Here is a 26,865-nt window from a genome sequence, read left to right as displayed (position 1 = left end):
TAACGACTTCTTATTAAAGCTAGTAATTGATGGAGAAGTTAACATTGATTAAAAGGTAGCATGTCAGGTAAAGGGAAATAATCTTAAGTGGTGCAAACCAATAGTACATTAGATAAAAATTCAAATTTGGGGCTACATCAATTACATTTTTCTCCACAGACTCATTTACTCTAACTACCCTAAGCATGAGAAGAATGTTAGTAAAGAAAACTGTGTGTGTGTGTGTGTGTGTGTGTGTGTGTGTACGATCAGCAACAAATTTTTCCAATATACGTATATGTTAAAAAGCATCTCACAACTAGAATGATCTGTTCCGTTATTAAAATCTAGTTAGTTCTATTCAGCCTCTTTGGGTATATTTCCGAAAGTCTTTTCTGGATCTTATCATTCTTCCCCGAAGACCTTGCCTCTGGCAATTACAAAACAGCAGAAAAAATCCTGAACACATTCTCCATACCTTTTCCAAATATGATTTATCTACCTTTGTCTGTTGTTAACCTCTTAGGCAGGGATGATAGATATAAGTTTAAATTCAAGATTTTCAGGCTAAATTTTATTTTTAAAAACCTTATCTTTTAGCTTATTTATCTAGAAATGCACAAGCCATGAACTCAAATGATCTTATTTTATGACTATAAGCATTTAGGAGCAACTCAAGTAATAGCTATTCTAGTGGTAGGAGGAATTATGTCTTTATCCCTTTATTGTGTTTAATACTATATATACACATATATAAAACACTATATACATAGCATTATAAACACACACAGATACACACACATATACAGAAAATATCTCAAAGCCTAAATGAGAGTTTTCTGAGTAATATTATTTTCTGTGATATTTGATATATAGTGCCAGAGGGTCATAAATACTTTTATATTTGGTTTCTTCATATTCAAATAGGATATTTGATAAGTTACCATTAAGAGAAGCTAAGAAAATTCTTAGATTAGAGAAGTAAGGAATGAAGGGAGAAGTGGTTTCTTTTCTACTTTAAATTTTTAGGCTATTTGAGAAAATAATTTTTTTGACAAACATAAAAGAATGAATGAAAACAGCAATAGACTCATAGATACAGAAAACAAACTAATGGTTGCTAGAGTGGAGGGGTCTTGATGGGGCTGGGTGAGAAAGGTGAAAGGATTAGGAAGTACAAATTGGTAGCTACAGAATAGTCATGGGAATGTGCAATACACTATGGGGAATATAGTCAATAATATCATAAAAACTATGTATAGTGTCAGATGGGTACTAGATTTATTGGGGGTATCTTTTCATAAATTATATAAATGCCTAACCACTATGCTATACATCTGAAACTAATATAAAATAATATTGAATGTCAACTACAATTTTAAAAAAATATGGTCATGGGATGTAAAGTACAGCATAGGGAACACAGTCAATGGTATTGTAATAGCTACGTACAATGTCAAAGAGGTAGTAGACTTGGGGGTATTATCACTTTGAGAGGTGTGTAAATGTCTAATCATTATGTTGTTTTGTACACCTGGAACTAATAATAAAAACATGAATGAAGATTAATAAAGGTGGAACTAAATCTGGAATTTAATTTTAAATGTAATCCATATTTCCTACTTGATTATCTATGCATTATCAAATTTGAAAAAAGAATAAACACCTACATTTTTATGGTTGTATAAAGTTCTCTTTGTAAATATAAAATATCATTGTATCCTATCGGAGGGGAGGTAAATAGACCAGAAAGAAACTTTTAAGCCAAGCTTATGTCACAGTTTACTATTCTAAACTCCTTGTGGCATTATTTATCTTATCCATTCCTAGTTTTAAAACTGACATCTTCAATGTTAATGTTTAAGTCAAGTGCTAGAAAAATACATTAGAAGCCCACATTCTCAAATAAAAGAAATACAATGCAGTTAGTATCATAATTTAATTTTTTTGTTGGATAAGATTTTCTTCACTTATATTTTAAAAGCCAAGTATACTGAATACTGATCAGTAATGCAGAATATTTGTGGAAAGACTAATACGAGCAAAGACCACCTGTAAGTCATTAGATTTCCAGAAAATTTAGTAAACGTAAGTAAATGTACGGGTACGGGAGCTTACCAACAAGTAAAGTGATGAAATATTTGATTTCCAAATCCAACTTTTAAAATCTAAGATGTTTTAAATCAATTAGTCACAAATGCCAGAAATACCTTTTTCACTAGCCAACTTTTATTCCTTAAACCTAATTTTAATCAAAACCTCTCACAAATTTACAAAATCTTGAAGTTCCCTTTAAAATAATCCATGTCTTCAAGAATTTCATCACATTGACTATTTGATTACTAATGGCAGCAACAGGCTCTCCACACTCTGACGATGGCCAGTTCATTTGGTAATAGTGAAAGACACTTTGCAAAGCACAGGTGACCCAAGTGCTTTCTTGTATGGGCAATATTCAATATTGAACTTTGTTCACACACACATATATGCTCCCTTAATACATGGTATTGTGATTATCTGTTTAAATATCTCAGCCTTCTGTTGTACTCTGAGTGAACCTTCAGGATAGAAATTGTACCCTATTCAGTTGGGAATCCACAAGGCTTAGCACGGTGTGTGGCCATGAAGTAACAATTCAATAAAGTGATGTTGAATGAATGAATGAATGAATGAATGAATAAATAAATGAAATAAGCAAAGGAAGTTCAACTACAGAGGCAGCCAAACTCTTTTCCAGTTATAATTAATTGAGAGGATCATTTATTGACTCACCAGATAATTACCAGTAGTCATATAAAGCTAAATAGCATATCTGTAGGCAGGCAGTGGTGTTGAAAACATTAGTGAGGAAGATGAAAAAATTAAATTGTAAAGGCCAACACTTCTAAATGAAAGTTTAATCACCTTAAAACATCATATTAAATAGTATATTTCTCCTTGGTAATCATAATACTTCAGAATAAGCCCTGAGATGGAGATATTTAACATTGGTCTAATAGGTTCTATAATCTGGTATATAAAGTTAGTGTAATATGGAAAAAAAATTGGGGGGAATGAAATGTCATTAATGCTTGTATTATAGTTATAAAATATAGCCTAGGTTTTTTCCCCTCAAATGTAAAGTCAGTATTAATAACATATACCAATTTAAAGATTTAAAAAATTCTGTGTTACTTTTAAAACAGGTTTAGCTATAAAAGCCTACAACCTAACTGCACTACTTTGGTTTGTAGGCAATGAAGAAAAGAGTACGTTGATTTTTGGCATCTCTTCAGCATGGTTTTGTACCACATGGTATTAGACCTTGCGTTTACGAGGCTTCCAAAAGTTTTCCAGGTACTCTGAAGGTGGATGATAAAAAAGATAATGCACCCCACAAAAAAAAAAGAAAAAGAAAAGTAGGCCTAAATGCCTGTAATGTAGCCTCCATCATCAGGATTCAATGAACACACCTCTATGGTGGTTTAAAGTTCTGGTATTAGGGTCCATTTTTAAAATTACATATCTATATTCCATAATTTATAGCCAATGTATTCTTTGGTTGGTACACTTTTTAGGGTTTTTAGACACAGGTGATAATACCGAATCTGTCCTAAGAAATAAAGTAAAATTTGCATGAAATTATGAAGATTCAAATAAGTGCATTTTGTTGGTATGATTGTACCTCGTTCTCCCTTCTGACACTTCTTTCTTTGCACTGTACACTTTCTTGTCTCACTGGTGGGGGGACACAGGTTCCCCTTTGCTGATGGATGCTGTGTTATTTCTCGGACCCTTGTTTCAGTCCCTCTTTTGAAGCCACATGTTTTTCCTTTCTTCGTGCATGGACCCCAAGGACTCCATTCACTGGCCTCACAGTGCACTGAAACAGAATAGCAGAAACAGCCTCAGCTGGCTCACAAATATGTTCACCATTGTTAATATAAACAAAAAGGTTTGCTTCCATCAATACTTGCCCAAATTCTGAGCAGAAATCCTGCAGTACAAAGTTGGGCAAGATGGTTTAAAGATAAGACAAAGAGAAATGGGAAAGCTGGCATAGACTGTTTTAGTGCTCTTATTATCTTTTAGTCTTCTAGTGTTCATATTATCAGGTAAACTCATTCTTGCATTAGGTTTATTTTTCACTCTAGATTTGATTAACAAGGCACTAATGTAATTTCACAATGGACCAATGCTTTACAATTCTAGAGCACTGAACAATTATTGCTTGATCCTGACCATAACTTGATAAAATAGTCATTACCATGTGCTAGAGAATTGAATTGCAAACTGTGGCATTCAACAGAATCACCTGGAGGGTTTGCTGAACCACAGAACGCTGGACCTCACCCCCAGAGTTTCTGATTCAGTTGTCTGGTGTGCGGCCTGAGAATTTGCATTTCTAACGATACATGTAATACTGACTTGCAGGTATTGACAACTTCTGTGCTAGAGAATGGTTAAGCAAAAAATGAATCCAGGTTCTTGGATTCACTATCTTTTCTACTTCTGCTTTTGGGTACTTAAATATTGTCATTTTTAATGGGAATGGTTCAGGCATGGCAGCATCTATTGTAAGTGGATTCTGGGTCAATTTCAGCTGAAAAACTGCTTATAGAATTAACTTGATGGAGTGATGGCTAAGATGAACTGATACACTTTTTCTAAAGCTTCTTGTATAGATTTTTTCATTTTTCTGTAGGTATTAATCTCTTCTTTTCAAGCATGGTTCTTCAAGGTCAGATTTTTGCACGTCTAATGAAAGTAATTATCTGCAAGGTGCTATTCTTATATTAATGTTCATAAAACTTCCTAACTTACAACTGAAACATCTTATAACTAACTCTTTCAGATAGAAGACTCTCTTTCCACAAAAACAAATTTGCAGTAAACTTTATTGCTACCTTCTGATTTAAAGAACCTTTACTTTAGAGCAAACTGCTCTATTTCATACAACCTCAAGGTATAGAAGCTAAATGTTTTAGAAATTTAAACACATTGGCCATACTTTTTTTTCATATGCTTTTTCAGTCACTTTCTGGTATCTGAATGCAACACAGAGTTAAATGAAAATGGTTAGATAAGTGAATTTAAGTTTTATGAACTTAAATGAACTTTATTGAACCACTTTCAAAATAGTTTTCATGCTCAGTTATACCATTATAATTTTGGTTAAAGAGTAGAGCAGCCAAGTCACTTAATGGTATCGTAATCTCTTGCCAGTTAAGCACATTATCTCCATACTGATGTTAATCATTAAAAAGCAGTGAATCTTTAGCACATACAAATGAAAACAACTCCAAGAAATCAAATAGAAAAATACAAAGCAAAGTCTGTGAGCTGTCACTTGGTCCAGTATTCACTTAATGCCAGAACTAAGAGGAGTAAACTAGAAAAATTATACGAAGTGGAAGTGACCAGAATTTTCGTACTTTGTCACAATAGCAAAGTGGTATAGGCAAATGTATACCTAGACTTCAGAAAAACAGCTTTTGAAAATTATAGCATAGTTAGCTGTGAGTTTTTAGTGAGATGATGAATGGTTCTAAAAATAAAATTCTAATAACAATCTTAGATAATTCCATTGAAGAAAGAGGAGGAAAACTATTCAAAACTAATGAGTTCAGATAGTAAGAAGCTCTAATAAGATGGTATAGTTTAAAAAAATAAAAACTTTGAAAGAATGAGAATTTTTCCTAGAAAAACACTGTAGAATGAATGTACAGTATTAGTGTCCAAAAAATATTTCTGGAAAACATGTAAAACAACAACAAAAACAGGGTACCATGTTACATTCAAGTCATTACATGAACATTGTAGAACTAGGGCACTATTTGGTTAAGAGGTAATAAAGAAAAAACAGAACACCACTTCTGTATTTATTCTACCTTCTGTATTAATAGCAGTCTTAACACTGGAAATTAACTGTATAATGAAGCAAGTGTCTCAAAAAAAAAAAAAATTAGCTCCCTGTCCCTGGCAGCGGTCATGCCATGGTTGATCATCAGACACTGTAAAAGGGATTCTTGAACTGGGAGGAAAGTTGAACTGGATGTCTCACCAGTACTTACAACATCATTACAACATCATTACTTGTTCACTTTCATTCTTGTTGACTAACTGCATGGTTTCACAGAACATAGAAAGGACATGTTCCTTACTACTCACTCTTTGGAGCTGGGTACCTTCCCTTTTGACTACTTAACTAAGGCCAACTCTCCAAGGCAGAATGACAGTGCAGAAAGGAAGCAAATATCTGGAGCATGAAGTGGAAGAAATATGCCCCCCTATAAAATTGGGTTCAGTGGATGGTTCTGCTTAATGTAACGCGCAAACTATGGAAAATAATACGTTTGGAAGTTTTTCACCCCAGCTCTATATCAAGGTGGTATTTTCTCTGTTCATAACCTTTCCTCTCCATTGAAAGTCTGGATCAGAAACAAGTCATAGAGTATAGATTTTAGCAAAGGGAGAGACACATTCTTCAACCTGTTGGGTGAGCAGTAGAAAGCTAGAGAGTCAAGGTGCTAATTATAGCACTGACAATAACTCACTCGCATCCTTGGGAACAGCATTTCAGCTGGGTCCTAGCTTCATACTTATTAAGGGAATGGGCTTTAATGGCCCTTTTTGGTAATCCAGAAGGTCATCACTCTTTGTGAAATTCTGGGGCAAGCCCATGGTCATGGCCTGTGGAGTGCTTGTAGGCTAGACACCACGGGAGACATCCCATATGGAGCAGGCAACAAGCATCAGCCCTGACCAAAGGTGCTGATTTGCACTACTAGTGTGTCCTAGATCATTTATACCTGTTCAATGAGCTAGATTTACTAAATGACCTTTAGATTGTTAGCCCCTATTCTAAAATATATAATTTCTTAAATTTTACTGTGTTAAGAAATAGTTTTTGGCTCAATGGTAGTATAAATTGCCAGCAAGCTTTAAAGGCTAATCCAATAGTGCCAGGTATTCAATGCTCCCTTTGATAAGAAAGCATTGATATATTTAAGAAAAATAGCCTTTCAAGGCCTGATTGCTACAACTTCAACAACTAAGACGATCTAAACACGTGCTCCTTTTCCTGGTTAAAGAAATACGACAAACCCTCTGCAACTCATTCTAAATTTCTGTTCTTGAATATTCCACAGAATTGTTTCCTATGTTTTTCCCACTGTTTGGAACTTATTACCTCTAATCATCAATCTCCAGTACCTACAAAATCGACAAACTCGAAGTGCTTTCTCATGTACTTTTTAACCTACGTTGAAGCTGTTTTTCTGTGTTTTTATTGACTACAGGAAAAAAAAAAAAGACTGAACCAAAATGAACCATGAATTGTTTCAGAATTGTTTTTTTTCCAGATACTTCTGAAATTATCTTTAACATTATCACCTATTTATTTCATTCTGCCAAAAACTTTGTTTAGAAATAAGTTTTCCATATGGACCTGAAATGGTGAAACCACCACTTTAGTGTTATTACTCTGGCACTTTAGATTCTAATGGATCTGTCTGTGGAGACCCCAGGGAAGTCCTGGAGACTATCTTGTACTGAATCAGGAGGACATTTGTGCTCAGATGCCAACATCAGCACAGCATCAAAGATTCTTGCAGCTCTTGCCCAGGGGATTTTGAGATTTAGTACACTATTTTCGCATTTGGTTTAGCATCTGCTCCCCAAGTGTTCATCAAACTTGTAGCTGTAGTAGCTGCACAGCGTTTAAAAGAAGGAAAATATAGCCTGACAGTGATCTGTTATTTACACAAACAACTTGTCTGAGGGACCTCCCTTCCAGGAAACTCAGTCTGCAATTAATCAGACCCTGGGAATGTCTCCTCTGTCAGTTTGAGTAAGTCCAAAATTCTCTCCTTGTTTGTGAATACCTGCGTAAGCAGGACATTTCATCAAAGCAGTGTGAAAGAAAAAAGTGAGATTTTTTTAACTGTATCAGTTCCAGTTTTCTAGGTCTTTGATCCATCTACTGAGCACTGTATCAAGAGAATATTTTCCTCCCCTTGGAAAATAACTTACGTCACTGATTGAAATTAGCCATAGGTCTTTTGTGAAACTCTTGCCCTAAGGTAGATATTTGGTTCAAGACCAAATTTATGCATATGTAAATATATATAAATTACTATAAGTAAAATTTCATTTAATAATGATACAAAATAAATCTATAGTGGTCAGAATAGTTGAAGCAATTATCATGAAACAATTCCTAATAAATTATACAGCACCCACAGGGTGTTAAATTGTACTGTGATACATGCTGGGTAAAGCTGTGGGAACACCATTAATATGGAAGGATGGGGAGAGTCTCTTAGAAACAGCCCCTCAGGTTCTCATGAACTAGGACTTTAAGAAGCACTTCCATGGAGACTGATATTATCACCTGAGGTGTTTCTCATCCCTTCTAAATCTTATATTTTCTCCTCACCAATACTGACGCATTCCATAGTATGGTTGTTGGCTTCCAACCCTTCTGGGCAATTGTCAAGGCACTTTCCAAGGTGTAAGTAAAATCCACTTTTACACTTTGTGCAGAAATTTTTGTTGAAACATGTATCACAGTCAGCTTTGCATTCTGAAAGAGGAAAATGGAAAGAGAAAAAGGCTTTCATTAACTTAACTATTGTTGGTCCAGTTCTGTATGCTTACAACACAGTCACACACGACTTTTGTGTCAAACAAACATTTAGGGTTCAAAATTATTTTGCCAAAGTAAATAAAGAATTCCTCCACAGTCATTTGATTGATGTACATCAGTTATTGATGTCAAAATTATTGTACTGATTGCCTTATGAAAAAATTTTGGCAATATGTCTATTACCAAGAATGTCTATAAGACCAAGTATCTATTTATATCAAATGATAGTGAAAATTTTTCATCAGAAGTTTCGTGAAATACTATGATATTGTCTTTGTGTTGTTCTTGAGGTCTATTCATTCATTCAACAAGTATTTGATTGCCGACTATGTGCCAAGCACTATTCTAGGTATTGGTTGACAGCAGTGAACAAAAGAAAAATAAGGCCCAGACTTTGCAAAGCTTACATTCACGGAGGGGAGACACCATAAGAACAATATTAGTTAGCTCTTATATGATGATAGCATAAGTCAGACACTACTACACATATTTTGCAATATTAATTGAAACCTTGCAATAACCCAATGAGGTAGCCCCTATTATGATTCCCATTTTACAGATAAAGAAACCGAGGCTCAGCAAGGTTGTCTAACTAGCCTAGGATCACAAAGCAGATTGGTTTTTAAAACCAGGTTCCAGAGTGATAAGTGCTCTGCAAAAACAATAATAATAAGAACAAAAGGTAGGAAAAAAATGTGAAAAATGACTGATAAAGGGAGGAGGTTGGATAAGATGGTCATGAAATGCCTCTCTGAGAAGGTGACATATGAGCCCAATCTTGGATGAAGAGAGAGAGCCTGCAAAGCAAAGACGTGGGCAGAGCTTTCCAAACTCCCAGAACAGTGAGTCTAGAAGAGTAATTGCAAATGCTTTGAGGTGGGAAGACCCTGTAAGAAGATCAGTGAGGTTTATGTAAAGTGGTTGGGGGGGAGTCATAGGAGATGAGTTTGGAGAGGTAGGCAAGGCTACATGTAGTGTAGGACAGAGGACTGTAAATTATTTCCTAATTTACATTTTAAAAAGTTATTCAGTCTACAGTGTGGAGAGTAGACTTTCAGAGTCCTGATGACAGGTGATGATATGACTGTTTCCAACATTTATTTCCAACTGATAAATAAACATTTCAGGTGCTATACTGGAATCCTTCTTGAAATGAAAATAGCTGAATTGATTCTTTTAAGTCATTAAATACTTAGATTTTACAAATAATGGGAACTCGGATGGCACTAATGCTTGCAGTATTTTCCTATAGGTTCAATGAGTAATAACCATGAATGAAACACAAAACACAAAACTTGAGTGTTTTTTCATAAATGGTGAAAATTTTCCTGCCCTGAGGGCTAAGTCCAAGTATGTTTTAGCCTAATTGTCAGGTAAATATTATTATTTACTTAACGTTGAACAGCACAAATATTCTAGAGGCCATTTCAAATCTGGAACGTTCCCAAGGATGAGATAAAAACATAATTTCGTGTAGGCACTTACTTGTACACTTATTTATATCTGGATATCGAGTTCCATAATAGCCACTCGGACATGAAGAGAGACACACTCCAATCTGCTTCATGCCAATTCTTTCCAGAACAAAAAATAGTCTGGGCTTACATGACAAACATCCATTGTAATCTGAACATGTTGCACAGCCTCCTTGGCAGCCTTGACTGACGTTAGGATGCACTGGGGGACAAATGTAGAAAGACAAAAACAAAGGTTAAATCATAAATACAGAAGTTTAACGACATTCTCTGGGCAGGAGATACATTTTCTTTCATTAGCCTTCAATTTGGTGATAATGGGTGAATGAGTTTGGATTTTTTTCCCCTCTCTTTTCTTTGATCTGGTATTTTTTATATATTAATTTCAAAGTTCTTAAAATTTGAGCATTTGAAAAATAAAAATATATTGCCTCAAACTATTTATAGATTATATATGGATTTATATATGGAGATATATACATATATAATACATAATGTTATATATAACAATTATATATATATATGAAGTTAAAATATTCTCATTGAACTAGCATCCTGACAGATTGGAGACTGTAATATTGTGCTCACTCATTGAAATCAATACCTATTAGTTTTGCTTTTCACTTGTATGGTGGTTGATAAGCACATGTCTCTAATTTCTTCAGGCAAGGATGACAACATAGACTGGGGCTTACCTTGAGTAAGGACACTATGTTCTAAGATATCTTTTTTCAACTGTGGCCTATTAGAGAACACAGTTTTACACTTTGATTTGATGTAAAATGGTGCTGAAACCATGTAGCTGTTCAGCACCCTATCCCCCAATGATAACCTGAAATATTCCTTCTCACATGAGTTTAATATTTATCAGTTCAATTGAATTAATGGTGGAAATATGATATTTATCTTGCCAGTGTTTCCACGTGGATCATATGTATTTTCAGTAATTTTTCCCCCTTCTTCCACCTCCCTCGGCCCCCACTCCAGTTCAAGCCATTGTTTCTCAGTCTAGTTGTGTAGGACACAGCTCCCTGGCTCATGCTGGTATTATGAGCCTTGTGCACAGTCGTCGGTTGGCCGCTCACAGCAGCCCACAGCAGCCCACTGCAGCGCATGCCAATCTCCGGCTGCTCATGGCAGCCCAAGTCCAGGGAGAGCTGTTGTTCACAATCTTAGCTGTAGACAGTACAGTTCACTGGCCCATGTGGGAATCGAACTGGCGACCTTGGCATTAGGAGCACGGCGCTCCAACCACCTGAGCCACCGGGCCGGCCCTTTAGTAATATCTATAATAACTTACATTCAACATTTTATCTTTTGGGATATTCTTATAGTTTTGGTGCTCTCATCTACTCAAGTGAAATACATATTTGGTGAGGACATGGCCCATCCACACTAAGGACTACGGCTGCACATATTCCTGAGAATTCCAAGGTTTCCAAGAGTCACCTATTGGTGTGGTAAGTCTATTCATTAGCAAGTCTGAACAAATATAAGCCAACATTCGGAAAATTCATGTTACTTGAGACATTCACAATTTTAAGCCTTCTTTCTACCACCTGGTCATTGACACGTACGTGTGAACTGCTGGAAAATTACTGACTAGGGTGAATCCCTCATGTAGCTGGTGTTTGGGATGATTTCTTCTCCTAATGTATTCTCTAGTTAAATACAGTATTCATAGCTTTACTGTCCTTTCAGGAATCCAGAAGAGAAAAATTCTGACTCTTATGAGAAGCAAAGGTTGATGCGTAGTCATATAAAAGCATCCCAGTGTATTTCTGTCTACTTTTGTTGGTGGTGAGAGGGTAAGCTCTGATGGATCTTACCATTATTAAGTCTTCTTCACAGTGATATTTGATTATTACTAAGTTCTTTACCACAAAAACAAATCCCACTAGGCTTAGTTAGAAGGGATACCCATAAGCCCAATTATCTTTACCACAGGGGTGCTGGGGTTAGCTACAGAGAGGTCACTCAGTTGACCAGCATCCTCTGCCTAGAGGAAACCATCCCTGAATCAGCCACAGGAACCACAAGCAGCTCATTCTCATTCCAAGACGTTTTGTAAATAAACTGAGGAAATGTGTGGGGGAAGGGAAGTCTGCTTTTCCTGTACATGGTCCTCTGTGGGGTGGGGCGGACATAGAAAGGACCACAGGAGGTTTAGACATTATAGGACCTGAGGGACTTGTAAGTGAAAACTGCTTTCCAAGTAACAGGGTAATTTTTCATGCCAGTAACTCAGCATTGGAGACTTACAGAAAATGTGTAAATATTTTAAGCGGGAAAAGACCCTAAAAAGGAAAGGGGTGAAGAGAGCTCCAAGTGTTCTAAATCGAACTGGCCCACTTTAAGAAGAAAGAGGTGTAGATAAAAACCTGTAAAACCTTTTCATAAAAATTCTATGGAAAAGTAGACCTCAGTTTGAAAGAAAATCACTCCAAGCTCAGGGCACTAAGTGAGTTTAAATGAAGACAGATTGGACTGGTCCACGTCAATCTATCCCTATCTCTGAAACGCAGCTGCTCAAAGGAAACACAACTATAATTTTGAGCACCTTGAAACATTTGTCAATTATGATATAGGTTTAAATAAATCATCTACAAAAACAAACATGACTCATGTTCAGAGCCTCAAACACTGACATACCTTAACATAAATTTCATTTACAAAATTGGGTTTTGGATGTTTGGAAACTTCTTCATGGAAAAGCTGTATAAGCCCAATGATTAGAAGTTTGCACCAAAATTGTGAGGACGCCCAAGTACTTGCTCATTACCCTCTTTAAAACTTTGATGAAATGTAGCCCAGTTGACTCACACACTGTGTTACAATCATCCTTTCTGTTTGCTTTCTGCCCCCTATTTTTTCTTTTTAGACAAAAGTTTTTGACAAAATAGATTTTTGAAAAAAGATATAGCTGTCCTAACCGGCAAAGAACATTCCTGTTTGTTTGTTTTTAATCAGGGAAACTTTAAATATGGCTGGCACAAATGACAGCAGACTGTATTTCTTTAGGAAGGTTTAACTATTATGTTGTGGGAGATAAAAAAAAAATTGAGACTATGAAGCTCAGATTCTATGATTCTAGATTTTTTTTTTTTTTTTTTTTGCCATTGATTGCTTTCTTGAATGCTGTATAAGGATCACTCAAATTATACAGACAGTATTACACAACTAGACACAAATTTCCCAAACTTCATCTTCAGGCAAGTGTTTTTACTTTTTATATGGAAACCACAGAAAACTTTGCTCTGGGTTGACTGTAACAACCCTTTTGGCCTTAAGATCTTATGATTCCAAGACATAATAGAATTCCACTTTGTCATGCTTCTTCTTTGTTCCTTTAATAATAACTTCATTTTGTATTTCTGAATCACCTTTTTTTCAAACAATGTTTTTGTACTATATTTTACATGGGCAATGGAGGTGTTGTTGGTGGGGAGGCTTCCTAAAATATCTGATGTTTGTACTTAATTTTAGAAAAGGAGTGGAACTTTTCAGTATGGAAGTGGCCATGGGGGAGCTAGAGAAAGAAACACCATAATGATCATATCAGGAAGGAGACCAGCGTGAGTTCAGTGCAACTGATGCATACGTAGTGGTTAATGGAGGTATGAAGAACATCCAGGAAATTGGAAGCTCAGGATAGATTTAAATTATGGAACGCTGTGTGAGCTGTGCTGAGGAAATTATTTTGTAGATATGGGGGATTTCGATCTGGTGAGTAATGTGATCACATTTGTATTACAAAGCTAATTTCCCTGATAGTGTGGCAGATACAGAAAGCAGGGGAAGACTGATGTAGTGATTAAGATAAAAGACTGATGATAGCTTAACATATGGCACAGTGAATGTAATATGATGAGGAAGGTATGCATAGTCCAAGGACGTTTAGGAAGTGAAATCAAACATGGTGACCAACAGAATGCGGAGTAAATAAGAAAGAGGATTGGAGAAGGTGTGTTTAGAGTTCCAGCCAATGGAAAGGAGAGGGATAGCTGGGGGGAGTAAAAGCCTTTAGTTGGAGGTTTGGGGCAAGATACATAAGAATAAAAAGGGCTAAAAATATAAACATGGTTTGGGATCATTGATTTTGCAGATTTTATGAAATATCTAGAAAGTGATGCTCAATAGATGATGCTTCATATTTTGATAGTTGCTAGAGATGTATATGTGAGTCTCTGGTGGTAGCTACTTAATTAGAGAAGACATCTTGAAATGGAGGTACTGAAGAATATCAGAAGAAGGAAATGTCCAAAATAAGGGACATTTGGTAAGAGAAAAAGAAGATATATTACCAGCTTACTTAAATAATAGTTTGTATTTCTGTACCATTTCTGATTTCAAAGCATGCATCTCATAGAAAACGAAATTAACTGTGGTAACTGCTATGAGAAATGGTAGAAGCTTTCACAATTATTTATTTTGAAACTCCAAGCTGGTACTCAAATAAATGCTGTAAACTACTGGACAAATAGTGAGTTTAGATCAAAAGTTAGAACCTAGCTCTTTGATATCTCATACCAATCTCTTTACATACAAGTAAACTTTAGATGTGTAATGTGGGTTATTGTAAGTGAAAAAATGGGCTGAATTCCTGAGAACTTTAAATTGGGATCTTCTAATTACAAATGTGTCAAATATATGGTAAAATTAGTATATATTTCCCCAAAATTAGAAAACAGGAAAGTATCTTTTTTTAACTTGCATATGAAGGTTACATATGAAATAAGTATTATATTAATGCATAACTTAGACCAGTTTTCAGTGTCTGAACTATTTATACTCTGAGTAAGTGAGTTCAGTTTTTTCTTTAGCTGTTAAACAAGGCTTCCTACTGTTTCTCTATTTGATAATCTTGTGATGCATAACTGATGCAACAGTTTCTAAAGGCTACTGTCATGTGAGTTATTCAACTTTTTTATAAAACTTCCAGTAAATAGAATTTTAAATGGTACTAGAGCATTTGCTATATACAATATTTAGCTATTTTCAATGTTTATGACATACCCAACCAATTGCAACATTGCAAACTCAGTTCTGTTTCTGTAACAATTTAAGTGCAAGCTTAAAGGTTCTGCCTTACTTTAATCCCTTATTAAAGCCCAACTGCAAATTTACTAACATCTATTATAAATTACCATGTGGAAGAAATCCATTATTGCCTGCTGCCAATTACCTCTGATGGTCATTTATTTGTGGCTAGAGAATTTACAGAAGTACGAAATTTAATAGACTTTAGGCTCTAAAACTGGATTGACTACGTTTAAAGGAAGTGCTACATACGTGGCATTAATGTGTTGATTTTATAATTCATATAATGAACAATTAATAAATTAACAAATCTGATAAAAGTTATTTTTAGGCAACAAACAAACAAAAAAACCTCGAAAACCACAGATTCCCCCTATAGCATTCTGGTCTTCACAACACGTTCTGCCTGCTGTTCTCTACCGAGTGGTGTAAGAGACGGGGTAAGGAGAAGAGACCAATGGGATTCTATAATCAAAGTTATTTTTACATCTGTCCTTTCCTCCATGTTCTCTCCTCTGTTATAAGGGTGTCCACATTGACTGGATGCTCCTTGAAGGCAGGAGTCTGATTGGTCTTCATAATTTCTTGATAATCCCAACTTCTACACAGGGCTGCTGTTTATTTAATAGGTTCTCAATGAAGAATTTTTGATTATTGAATGGATAAAAGGAATAAATATAAAAGATAAGCTATGTGTGTTTTTAAAAAATATATAGGTGTCAAACTAATAAACATTTAACAGGAAATATCTGAAAAATTAATTTTATTTGGGCTGTGCACATCTAGTGCAAAAATCAAGTTTCAAAACATACACTTTGAGGATGCTTAATTATGAAATAAATCAAATAATGAAAGCTTTTCTAGGTACTGTTTACTTCAGTTAGCCATTCACCTAGAGAAAAATGTAGACTTCTTTTCTTGCCTAAACTAGGACAGCATATTTCTATCAAATTTTGGGATTCAATTGCTATAGAATCATTTTTACATGTAATGTAATGTTATGGTTAGGGAAAGACATGTTTTGTGGTTCCTTTGGAATGTTTGGCAATATTCACTTTAAGAAAAATCTAATGTTAAACATTTGAGCTTGGCAATCTCTTTCAAATTCTATTGAACCAACCCCAGAAAACATTGAGAGTCAATATTTCTCATTTGTTCATAAGCTGAAGCATTCCAGGCAGAACTGACAATAACTAGAACTCCACAACCATTGGGACATTTTGAAAGTTATTGGTACAGATAGCAAAATATCAAAAGCTGCTTCAATAGATATAATTACTTACGGGCATACAACACTCCTTTATATTCTCAAACAATGATATGTGGAGGAATAAGGGTCTATCATGATCCTGTATTATTTTTGACTAATAATTTGTTGAAAGAGGCACATGTTCATAAATACAAACATATAAATTTTACTGTTTTTGAAATACTGTGTATCATCTGATGGCTTTAAAGTTTTAATATACCAATGCTTTAATTATTACATGAACTAAATTTTATTTATATTATTTAAATATACATATGTATGCATATATATATAGACACACGACACACACACACATTCTATTTGGTCTTTCATCAACGTCAAGAGCAGAGCATAGACATTAATTGACCTGAACAGTTAGGATAATAGTGTCTGTCACATCTTTTGTCCCAGTGAGTCAACCTTAAATACTCTGCAAGTTTGTGCCCACACCAATGGGTTCACAAATTCCTACCAGTCTCAGAGAGGAATGTGATCACTAGCTGCTGAATACAGCCCAGTTAGGGCTCCACCATTATTATGTGGGGAAACATACTGTTTTTAATGGAAACTATTTCTTTGAGAACTTGGAAAATCTTTCTCTTTCTCTTACTGAATAATAATTTCCTGAAGGGAGTCTAATATTTATATTCTATAAATACTTTAAAATAAAACCACAGCAATAAAACAGACCTAACATTAGGTAGCAATTAGCTAGACTTTCCACTAAAATCAAGCCAGCTAGAAATATTAAGAAAATGGCTAGCAAATGATGACAGATATAGAATTCCTGAAATCTAAGATATGATGACTATTTGGCAGCTAGATGCCAACTTGGTGGCTGATGGCTGTGCTTTGTCTATGCACAGGCTATAGAATCAGACTAGAAATAAAAGATGGACAAAAGTGAGCTGCATCATATATACATTGGGGAGACTCTGATTAAGATTTGCAACAAAAACTTCTGATAACTCACTATGTGCCCAACACCATACATGATGCAGAAAATGTAATAGTGAACAAAAGACATTGGGTTCCTGACCCCAGGATGTTAATCAGTAAATAAGCAAGTAAACAAATAATTGATTCAGTATTGTGATGAGTGCTGTGAAGGAAATAAACCGATGGATAAGGTAGAGAGTAGCTCTGGGGAACTACTTTAAATACGGTGGTCAGGGAAAGCCCCTTTAAGAGGGTAACTCTTTAGCTGAGACCTGAAGAATGAGAAGGAGTCAGCCATAAAACCTGAGAAAGAGTATTCCAGGTGGAGCATCAGCAAGTGCAAAGATTTTAAGGCTCTGGGAAAGAATGAGGCATGAGGAGCAGCACAAGGGGAGCTAATGAGGCCTCTGTGCTGTGAGTGGTATGAGAGACATTAGAGAAGGAGGTTAAAGCCAGATCCTACAGGCCCTGTGGACCAAAGAAAAAAGCTGGGATTTCATACGAAGTGCATTTAAATTCTGCATTGCAAGTAAATATCAGAGAGAAGGGAAGAACACATTTTGCCTGATGCAGTTATTCATTTTAATTTTTGTTAATTTTATGGGCTATGAAACAGAACCAGCTTCTTGTATTCCATAAAAACATGTTCTCTTATTAATTTTTATATTAGAGGAGAATGTTCTAACTAGCCATAACTTGGGAATTTACATTCAGATTATAACCTTTGAAGAGACTGTGCATTGATCTACGTGTTCTTTGCTCTTGGGAAATTTCCTTGGGAACATTTCATTTCTCCTTTGTTCCTCCCATCTGCTTCTAGCAGTAATTTTAGTTTGCTTTAGGGTTTTAAATTTTCATTCTCTTTTCCTGGAGTGTGTGTGGGGTGGTGGTGGTGGTGGTGGTGGTGATGGTGGTCAGGAGAAACAGGAAAGTTATGAACTATATAAGAGGTTATAGGAATGGATAAAAAGAATAAAAACAAACATTTTGCAATCTCGTGCATAATCTTTTTGTATTTTCTGAATTCTTGACATTAGCGATGCATGTTGACACAGTCTAATTTAGAGGAACAACACTATAGTTTTTGCTTTTAGTATAACCTTCCTTTTAGAATATCAACATTATGTTCCTTTTTCTATTAAATGAGTTAATGACCGGCTAATCCCAAAATTGCTTCTTCAAAAGTATTGAAAACTATATTAGTTTTCCTATGACCTACCAGATCGCTATAGTTGATTCTGCAGCTGAAGCTGCAACAAAAAAAATTTGTAGAAACAAAAATAGTGGTTCTTTTCCTAACCACAAGTAGAAATTCTATCATAAGGTTAATGCACTCTGCTACGGGTGTGAAATGTAAGGTACTGAATCAGCATCTCCAGCTGTAGCTAAGGGAGGGAAAGCTTCCCCTTCTCCAAGTGGCCATGTTCCCAAGTGGAGGTGAATAGAGGACAAGAGGGTGTGGATAGGGGTAACGGAGACCCAGTTTCTGTAGAGAGCCAGGACCTGTTGATGAGTTAGTGGGTGGTAATAACAGCGTTTTTCATGAGACAGATCCAACAGTATTCATCCAACAGTGGGAATCATTATGTGCTCTGGTCTGGCTGAGACAGCCGTTCCTTTTTTTTTTTTTTAAGGAGAGAATTAATTAGAAATCAACATAAACAGAAAATGTGATAGTTTGATGGTAATGAATCTGCATGGGTGTGATTCCATAACTACTAAGTTCATATTCTTGAATGAAACAAACTTCAGTTTGTGCTAAAAACAAACTCCACTTTGTTATATTATGAATAAACTTGGATCTTCTTGCCACATAACATGCTCAAGTAGAATATCTGGTGGCTGAAGTCTTAGCATAAGCAAACAGCAGGCAAGGGACTTGTGGTATTTTAACAGGCACGAGAAGATGTGCAAATAGTGGGTATACCATTAAATAAATCCAGCTTTATGTGTTACATTTAAAGTCCTGAGCTGAAAAATAAATGGATTTTTCTTAGATTCACAAAATTGCTGAGAGAACAGGAGGTGCTAACGTGCACCTTTGTGAATATGATGCATTTGTGGACGTATGTGTCTACTCACTGTATCACTACCTTATGCAGAAATGGGCCCCGCACACTTCCCAGAGGAGCACAGAGAGGGGGTCATGGAGAACTGGCTTTGGATTCATACAGAGTTCTGACATTTACTAACTGAATAACCAAAATGTATCTCTTCATCCAGCTGTTCATTTAAACAAATTATGTAATATCCAGACACTTTGCTTGTTAGTGGGCATCCAAAGATGGATAAACCCATAATCTGCATCAGGGAGTTCACAGTCTGATTATTTATTTAGACAAAATTGTTTACCTCTTTGAGCCTAAGCTTCCTCATCTGTAACATGGGAATATCTACTGGATAGATATGGGGTGGGGGTGGGGGGGATTAACTGAGATCATATGTAGGCACCCAGCCCTCTTACAAGCACTCATTACAAATCAGTAGGTGTAAGACATTTTGTTTTACCCGAGAAGTACTAACTCTTTCCTTGTGCTATGTGCACTCATTTGAGGTAGCTAGAAACTTTAGTCAATAATAATTCTCTCAGAAACCTCCAAGCAAGGAGGCTGGAGAGAGGGCAGATGCTGATGCTTCTTTCTAACACAGAAGAATTGGGGAACCTCAGGGAGTCAGAGACTAATAGTCATAGGAAGAGGCTACTTTTGAAGGGCTGCAGACACAGCTTTTAACAGGTATAAATGATGCTCTCACACAGCATTCTGGGCAAGAAGTCCTCTGGGATCTACCCGGAAGACAAAAACCTGCTTAAACAGACTGAAAGAGGTAAGGCATGCTATAGAAATGATCCCCAAATGGTATGTAGAACCTAAAGGTCTATTCCAGTGATTCTAAAACTTTACTATGTATAAAAATAACCTGGAGTACTTTGTAATAATTCAGATGCATAGGTTTTATCCAAAAGATTTTGATTCAGGAATGAAGAGGTAGGCCTAGGTAGAGCATTTATAAGAAGTACCTCAGGTAAATGTGATACAGGTGATACAAATACTATACGTTCAGTATCACATAATTCCCATCTTTACAAATAAGTATTTTTTCAGTGATTATTGGAAATAACCCTTACAGGGACTGAGAGACAAAACATGGTCTCTGATCAAGAAGTCAACCATACATTTAGTAAAATAGTCTTTTTCTATTCCTACAGGCCATAAATATATAGACCAGAAATGTAGTGCAACAGAAATGAAAAGGCAGGAAGATTTACTGATGGTTGAAGTATTTGAAGACTATAGAAAACAGTTAGGAACAGTTATGAAACTTAAAGGAAAAGAAGAACTTAGACAAATGGAGAACATGGAGGTCTATACAGTTGATTAGCTCCCAGCTGATAGAATCGCAAACCTTTGGAACTTCAGAGGGATCTACTTTAAACAACTTTCCCAGAACAGCCTAGTAGAACAAATCTTATGATATCTGTCGGCAGCCAGTATAATTATTTTACAGCATCTCCTCACATTGAACATCTTAAAACATCTCCCCACATTGAATGTCAATCTATCTTTCGGGAAGTTCTACTACCATAGAGCATACCCAATATACAGTGGTACCTTGGTTTTCCAACGTAATCCATTCCGGAAGTCCATTTGAGCTCTGAAATGTTCGAAAATCAAGGCACGGTTTCCTCTTAGAAAGTAATGCAAAATGGATTAATCCATTTCAGACCTTTAAAAATCAACCCCTAAAACTGCAAATTTAGCATGAATTTTACTATCTAATGAAACCATAGATCCATAAAATTGATGGCGTTCATAAACTGAGATGTTCGTCAGTGGAGATGTTCAAAAACAAAGGTATTACTGTATTTTCTCCTTTTTTCTTAAGACAGTTTGTCAAACAGTGCTTGGTGCTTTAAATGGAAAGGTGGATAAGACCTAGGATTTGAAGTATGATGAGAAACCATAAACAAAGTAAAGCCATTGTGGTAAGGATTATGTACAAGACCTTGCCAGAAAGGAAATAACTAACCACCTGGAAGCACCTACTTGGAAGATCTGACATTTGAACTGAATTTTTAAAATAAGGGGAAACTGGGTGGGGATTTGAATTTAACCTTTTATGCATTTTGGAGTAACTACTTATGGACAGATCAGTGACATTATCTAATTTGGTTTTAAGATCTGATGGCAGAGAAAAGAATCAATGAAGGAGAGATTAAAGGTTGAGAGAGTCAATGGGATGTTATGTTCTATACTTGGTACTGTTGTTAGCTGAATAAGAATAGATGGTATACAAAAAAAGGGCATGGATTTTAAAGTTATTTCCAAAGAAGAACGGGCAGGATTGACAGGATTTGACAATCAATTTTAAGTGGGCAAGTGAAGGAGTAATAAATGCTGATTTTGTGGTTTCTAACTTAGGAAACCAAGCACAAAAGCACGTAATTAACTGAGAAAAGGGGATTCAGATATCAAACTAGAAAGATAAGTGAGGGAGGGAGAACAGCAGGTAAAAATGATTATTTCATTGTGAGGTCCTGGGGGCTTGGACTTGTCTTACTTCCCCATTTCCCCTTTGTATTTCAAACACTTAGCCTAGGACTAAGCATATTAACAGGTTCATAATAAATCATAAACAATAAATACACTCCTTCATTTTATAAAAAAGCAAAACCCCACAAAACTACCAAAAAACCACAACTGAGGCTTATGGAGTTTTGGTACCTTGACTAGGATCACCCAGCGTTAGTGGCACACTTCAGGGTTCTTTTTTTTGACTGAAATGTAAAATTTAGGGAGAGAAAACATTAAAATTAAACATTAGGAGCAGGCTAAGAAGTTCACTGTGAAGGTAAAGAAACATCACTGCTTAGAGGTGATACAAATTTAGGAAATGTTCACATGTTACAGGAATTCAGAGAATAAAGTTGGGGGGATGTTTCCAATACAGCAATTCAAACATCACACCTGAGCATGCAAGAGTTTAGGTATGGAATCCCAGCATTTTCCAAAGTCAAAGAGAGCTAAATTGCTAGAGCTAAGCTTGATTTCTTAAAGTAACAACATCCCATTACGTTTTCCAGTGTTTGCAATCATTCAGTTCTGGGTGAGGAATCATTGTGGAGACAGGACCTGGAAAGTTAGTCATGAAAATTGCCCAGAGTAAGAGCAGAGACACCTGACAGTAATTCCTCTGATTTTCCCTCTTCTCCAGAGGATAAAACAAATTTTCCTGTGGTCCATTATAAATGATCAATCTACACTGAGACTACAGAGACAAAACCTTGTTACAAAAAGATCCAACATGGCTCATTTTCCATCACACCTCCAACAGGCATGTTGCTTTGGACACTCTGCCTCACCAAAAGGCTTGCTGATCAATTTTAATCAGGAGCTAATTTCAGGATCCTAATTCATTGCCCTAAATCTAATAAAAAAATGATTATAGACAGTGAAATAACAAAATGGGATTTTTTTCTTAATCATCTTACAAAATAATACATCACTACAAGTCTCTTTTTAAAAATTACTTTTAGTTGATAAGAACTGTTAGGGGAGCCACGGGCTTAGAGTTTTATTCTTAGATTTCAAAGCATTTTTGTTAAGTCTTTAAAATAGCTTATTTGGCACCCTTTTCCCTCCTATCTCCTACCCCCCATGAGGGGCTCACACAAAGTTATTCAAATAGGAAAGGACTTTAAAGATCCACCAATTCACCATGTCAGCCAGTAAGAATAATCTCATCTGAACAAAGATTTCCCCTAACTTACATGTTTTTAATGTCAAACCCAAAGAAATTATACTAATAGCAGGAACTTTACATGAGATAAATGGGGATACTGGCAATGCAGGAAAGGCCATGAACTTCTAGTAAAACAAAATAAATGTCCCCTATAAGAAATTTGAGGCTGAGTTCTGCCACTTAAAACCTTTGTGATACTCTACAAGCCACTTAATATTGTTAAGCTTTATCTGTAAAATGAGAATGGTAAAACCTGCTCTGCCCATTTCAAAAGGTTATTGAAAAAAATCAAATAAGCTATACAAAATTATGATACGTTATTATTAATAATGGGCATAATGACCTGCCATGCGGGGTCTCTGGTCCTGCTCCCCGCATAAGAACGCAGGATATGGTGAGGCCAAAAAGGAACACCCACGGAGACATGGATGGGGGGGTTCATACCTCTATAGTCACGCTGGCACACGGGTTGGAGACACAGGAAGCAGGCTCCACATGATGCGCAATCCGCCGGCCGCTTCTCTGCCAACCAACCAACACTGCAAAATGCAATCTGCACTTCCTAGCGTAGCCACGGCAGTTATATCAGTGGCTAATGGCTAACTGGTTACAGCTGATGGCCAACTAGTCACAGCTGATGGCCATCTACTGCCGGAGCCAGCACCTTTCCATGTGAGGTCGAGAGCCTGGAAGCTGCTCTCTGGGACTCTGTCCCCACAGGTACTTTAGAAACTCAGGGCCAGTCTTGAACCTAACCATTCTCAGGAACAGAACAAGAACACATGGGATAAGAAAACTGACAACTGTGTTTGATAAGAGTATGCGTAACTTTTTTTTTTTAATTGTGCCCTATCATGAGTCACGTTAGACTAGGCCAACGGTTATAGTAACTTTTTAAGATTTGGATTTCATGGAGTAAGGAAATAAAGAGATTGTGAAATAACTCTTCAGCCAGTGAACAGATAATTCTCTTTGAAATGACCATGGGTTATTAAACAAATAAGAAATGAGATTGCCAGAATGTCTGCAGAGCACTTCTCTAGAATGTTACTCCTTGAATCATCCATCTGCTATGTTGTAGTGTTTGGTGTTACAAAACGGCCACAGGAGTTGTTTCTACTCTGTTCTCCACTGGGAAGTGACTTCAATCAAGTAACTACTTTGGCCTTTTTTTTTTTTTGTCTGAAAGTAACGTGAGGGGATTATGCTGTATCCCCAAATCTTCCTTACTATTAAAATATGTTGAACACCTAACCCACACATGTTCTTTCTCGAGTATTTTCTATTTCACTAAATTGCACCCATTTCCAATCACCGTTTCCTATGGAGTCTCTCTCCTTAATTAACAGAGCTCACAACTTTCCATTTCCTACCACCACTTCCTACCACCACCACCACTGCTAACATTTAGCAATTAGAGTGATGTTTTAAGAACAATTGTTATGATCTTATCAAGCTCCTGCTTTAAAAACATTTTAAAGGCTTCTCATTGCACTTCCCAAGTAACCACTTCTGTCAATGAGTCTGGTTTACTCTCTCTCTCTCTCACTCCTTTTTGTTTAAGGGGGCATTAGTAGTTTAGTCTGAGCTGCAGAAAGAGAACTCTCCATCATTTAAACCTCCTCTGGCATTCTCCTTTAACAGGCTTAATGAAAAGCAAAGTGTAATGGGGAAACCGTCCTTCAGGTCCGAAGATCTGGATATACACTTAGTTCTACCATTTCTGGCTATGTCATTGTGGTCTGTTCCTTAATTGTTTTGAGTCTTAGTTTCTTCATTTATAAAATAGTTATCAATATATCATGAGATTGTTTTGAGGGTTACACGAGATAACTCATAAAAATACATGATAGCTACTCGAAACCCTTCTCAACTTAGTAATGACATACAGAAAAGAACTGGATCATGTTATTTTGAAGACTCTGAATTCTGGCAACGGATATGTTTAATGTTATCAATTGATGTTAGGCAAGGTCATCAACAGACTTACATAAGAAATTCAAATAACTTGTTGATACGTGTTTGCCAAACTGGTACTTTAAGTAGATGGGATTGTATGTTCCATGCAGTGGTCAAGGGCTTACCATAAAAGGTTTGAAAAATGCCTCAGCGAGATGGACAAAAAAGAACTATTTTTAAACATAAAATATTTTAATGTTTGTTTGGTAAAAGTAATTCCAGTTAATGAACTAGTGTGAAAGTTCAACTATAGAAATTAGTCAATGTGCCAAAAATGGAAATTCACTCAGCCAAACTATGCCACTCCATTACAAGCTTTACCTAACAATGCCAACTACGTTTACAGTGCGCATAGCATACTTCCTATGATTGTCACAAACGTCATGCTAAATGATGACTCTCGTTCATTGGTCATAAATTTTCAGACAAGAAAACACTGAGAGGCCCAATAAATTCCAGTGTTTTCAGTTGATCTTCCTTCCACCTTCCTGCTTCATCCCCACGATGTCTAGTATCTTTGTTTTCCAGGGAAGAATCTGGGTATACATTAGGGTCATTTGTAAACTATCTAATTTCCAATTCTATTTAAACAAGCCTTTTAAAAAATGTTATAGAGCTTATAAAGAGTAACAGTTTTAATTTATCTTAAGCCAAATATTATTTAATTTTGGCTTCCTATTTTCTTTCCTTAACCACTGTTACAGGCGACAATGGCAGGTTTCATGAGTGTTTTGCTCACTTTTGTAATACGAGCACATACTAAAGGTTCAACAAATGGCTGTTGAATAAATGAATTTATGCTGTTTGAATTAGGACTAAGTTTAATTTCAATTTTCCGCCATAATTTTTCCCCAACAAACCTTCTTTTTTTCACTTGTTATCTTTCTAAAACTATGGTCTAAGAAACTGCATTCAAGTACAAAAAGAAATTTATGTTTTTGAATTCAAGCCTTAACTCCACATTCTCGAAATTTTGTCAGACAACTGTCTAAGGTTAGAGCATGCTACAAGAAGGAAAAGGAAAAAATCTTTGATCTTACTGTTCGAGGGCCTTCAAGATCAGTCTCCTTCTTTCAGGTAAATGAAAGATTATGAGTCCCATTTCATAACGAATGAAGCTGAATCACACACTAAGTGATTTGTCTAAATTTTACAGCAGAATATTAATTAGAAACCAATCCATATGTCCCCCTAACATGGATTTCTCTAACCATAGTCCAAACTCAAGAATATCTAGATTCAAGGAAGGCAGTTAGAAAGGTACTATTCTCCTTCACTGAACTTTATGAAGTTTTGACTTCATTTCTCTTATATTTATTTTTATTATTTTCTTTTTTAAATCATGAAAAAATATAGGATTCAAGTGGGACTCAATTGGAGACTCAGCAGTGAATGATCATCATTATTTGCTTCAAATAAAAGAGAAGTAAAATCCCATTATGGACGTTTCAATATTATTTATATAGCATCTTTTTTTTTCTAAAATGCTTTTCTATAGAAAAAAATCCTAATGTAAAGCAAAAAGAAAAAAATCCTACTCCTGTAAAGAAAATCTGCTGCATCTACTAATGAGAAAACTTAGATTGTGACTTGTCAATAAAGAAATTGAATTAAAATTTATATTTTTTCATATTTTAGTGTAGACCTTAAATCATCAAAGGAAGGAGGAAACAGTAACTAGTCTAAAGTATATATACCTGTTCTAATCAAGTATCACAGTAATCATTAATACTGTAAAGTTAATTTGAAATTCAGTCAATGAAGCCTCTGATGTTGTAAATTACTGAGATGTATAGTCCCCTGGTATATAACAAATAGTTGAAAATGCCATGCAAACAGAAAAGCAAGAAGTG

General features: G+C 35.8%; 1 protein-coding gene across 1 annotated transcript in view; it reads right to left on the bottom strand.

Annotated features, from left to right (window-relative positions):
• The window catches only part of RSPO3 (R-spondin 3), a 76,806-nt gene that overhangs the window by 35,546 nt on the left and 14,395 nt on the right, over positions 1–26,865 (bottom strand). Inside the window, exons 2-4 of the mRNA XM_019729476.2 lie at positions 10,094–10,285; positions 8,399–8,545; positions 3,644–3,841 (exon numbers count right to left, since the gene is read on the bottom strand). Of these exons, the coding sequence (XP_019585035.1) occupies positions 3,644–3,841; positions 8,399–8,545; positions 10,094–10,285 (537 nt within the window). The remainder of the gene's footprint in view (positions 1–3,643; positions 3,842–8,398; positions 8,546–10,093; positions 10,286–26,865) is intronic.

The sequence above is a fragment of the Rhinolophus sinicus genome, linkage group LG05 (genome assembly GCF_036562045.2).
Source record: "Rhinolophus sinicus isolate RSC01 linkage group LG05, ASM3656204v1, whole genome shotgun sequence".
NCBI lineage: Eukaryota > Metazoa > Chordata > Mammalia > Chiroptera > Rhinolophidae > Rhinolophus > Rhinolophus sinicus.
Note: the sequence above shows the minus strand (reverse complement) of the source record. Positions and strands in the feature narration are given on the sequence as shown.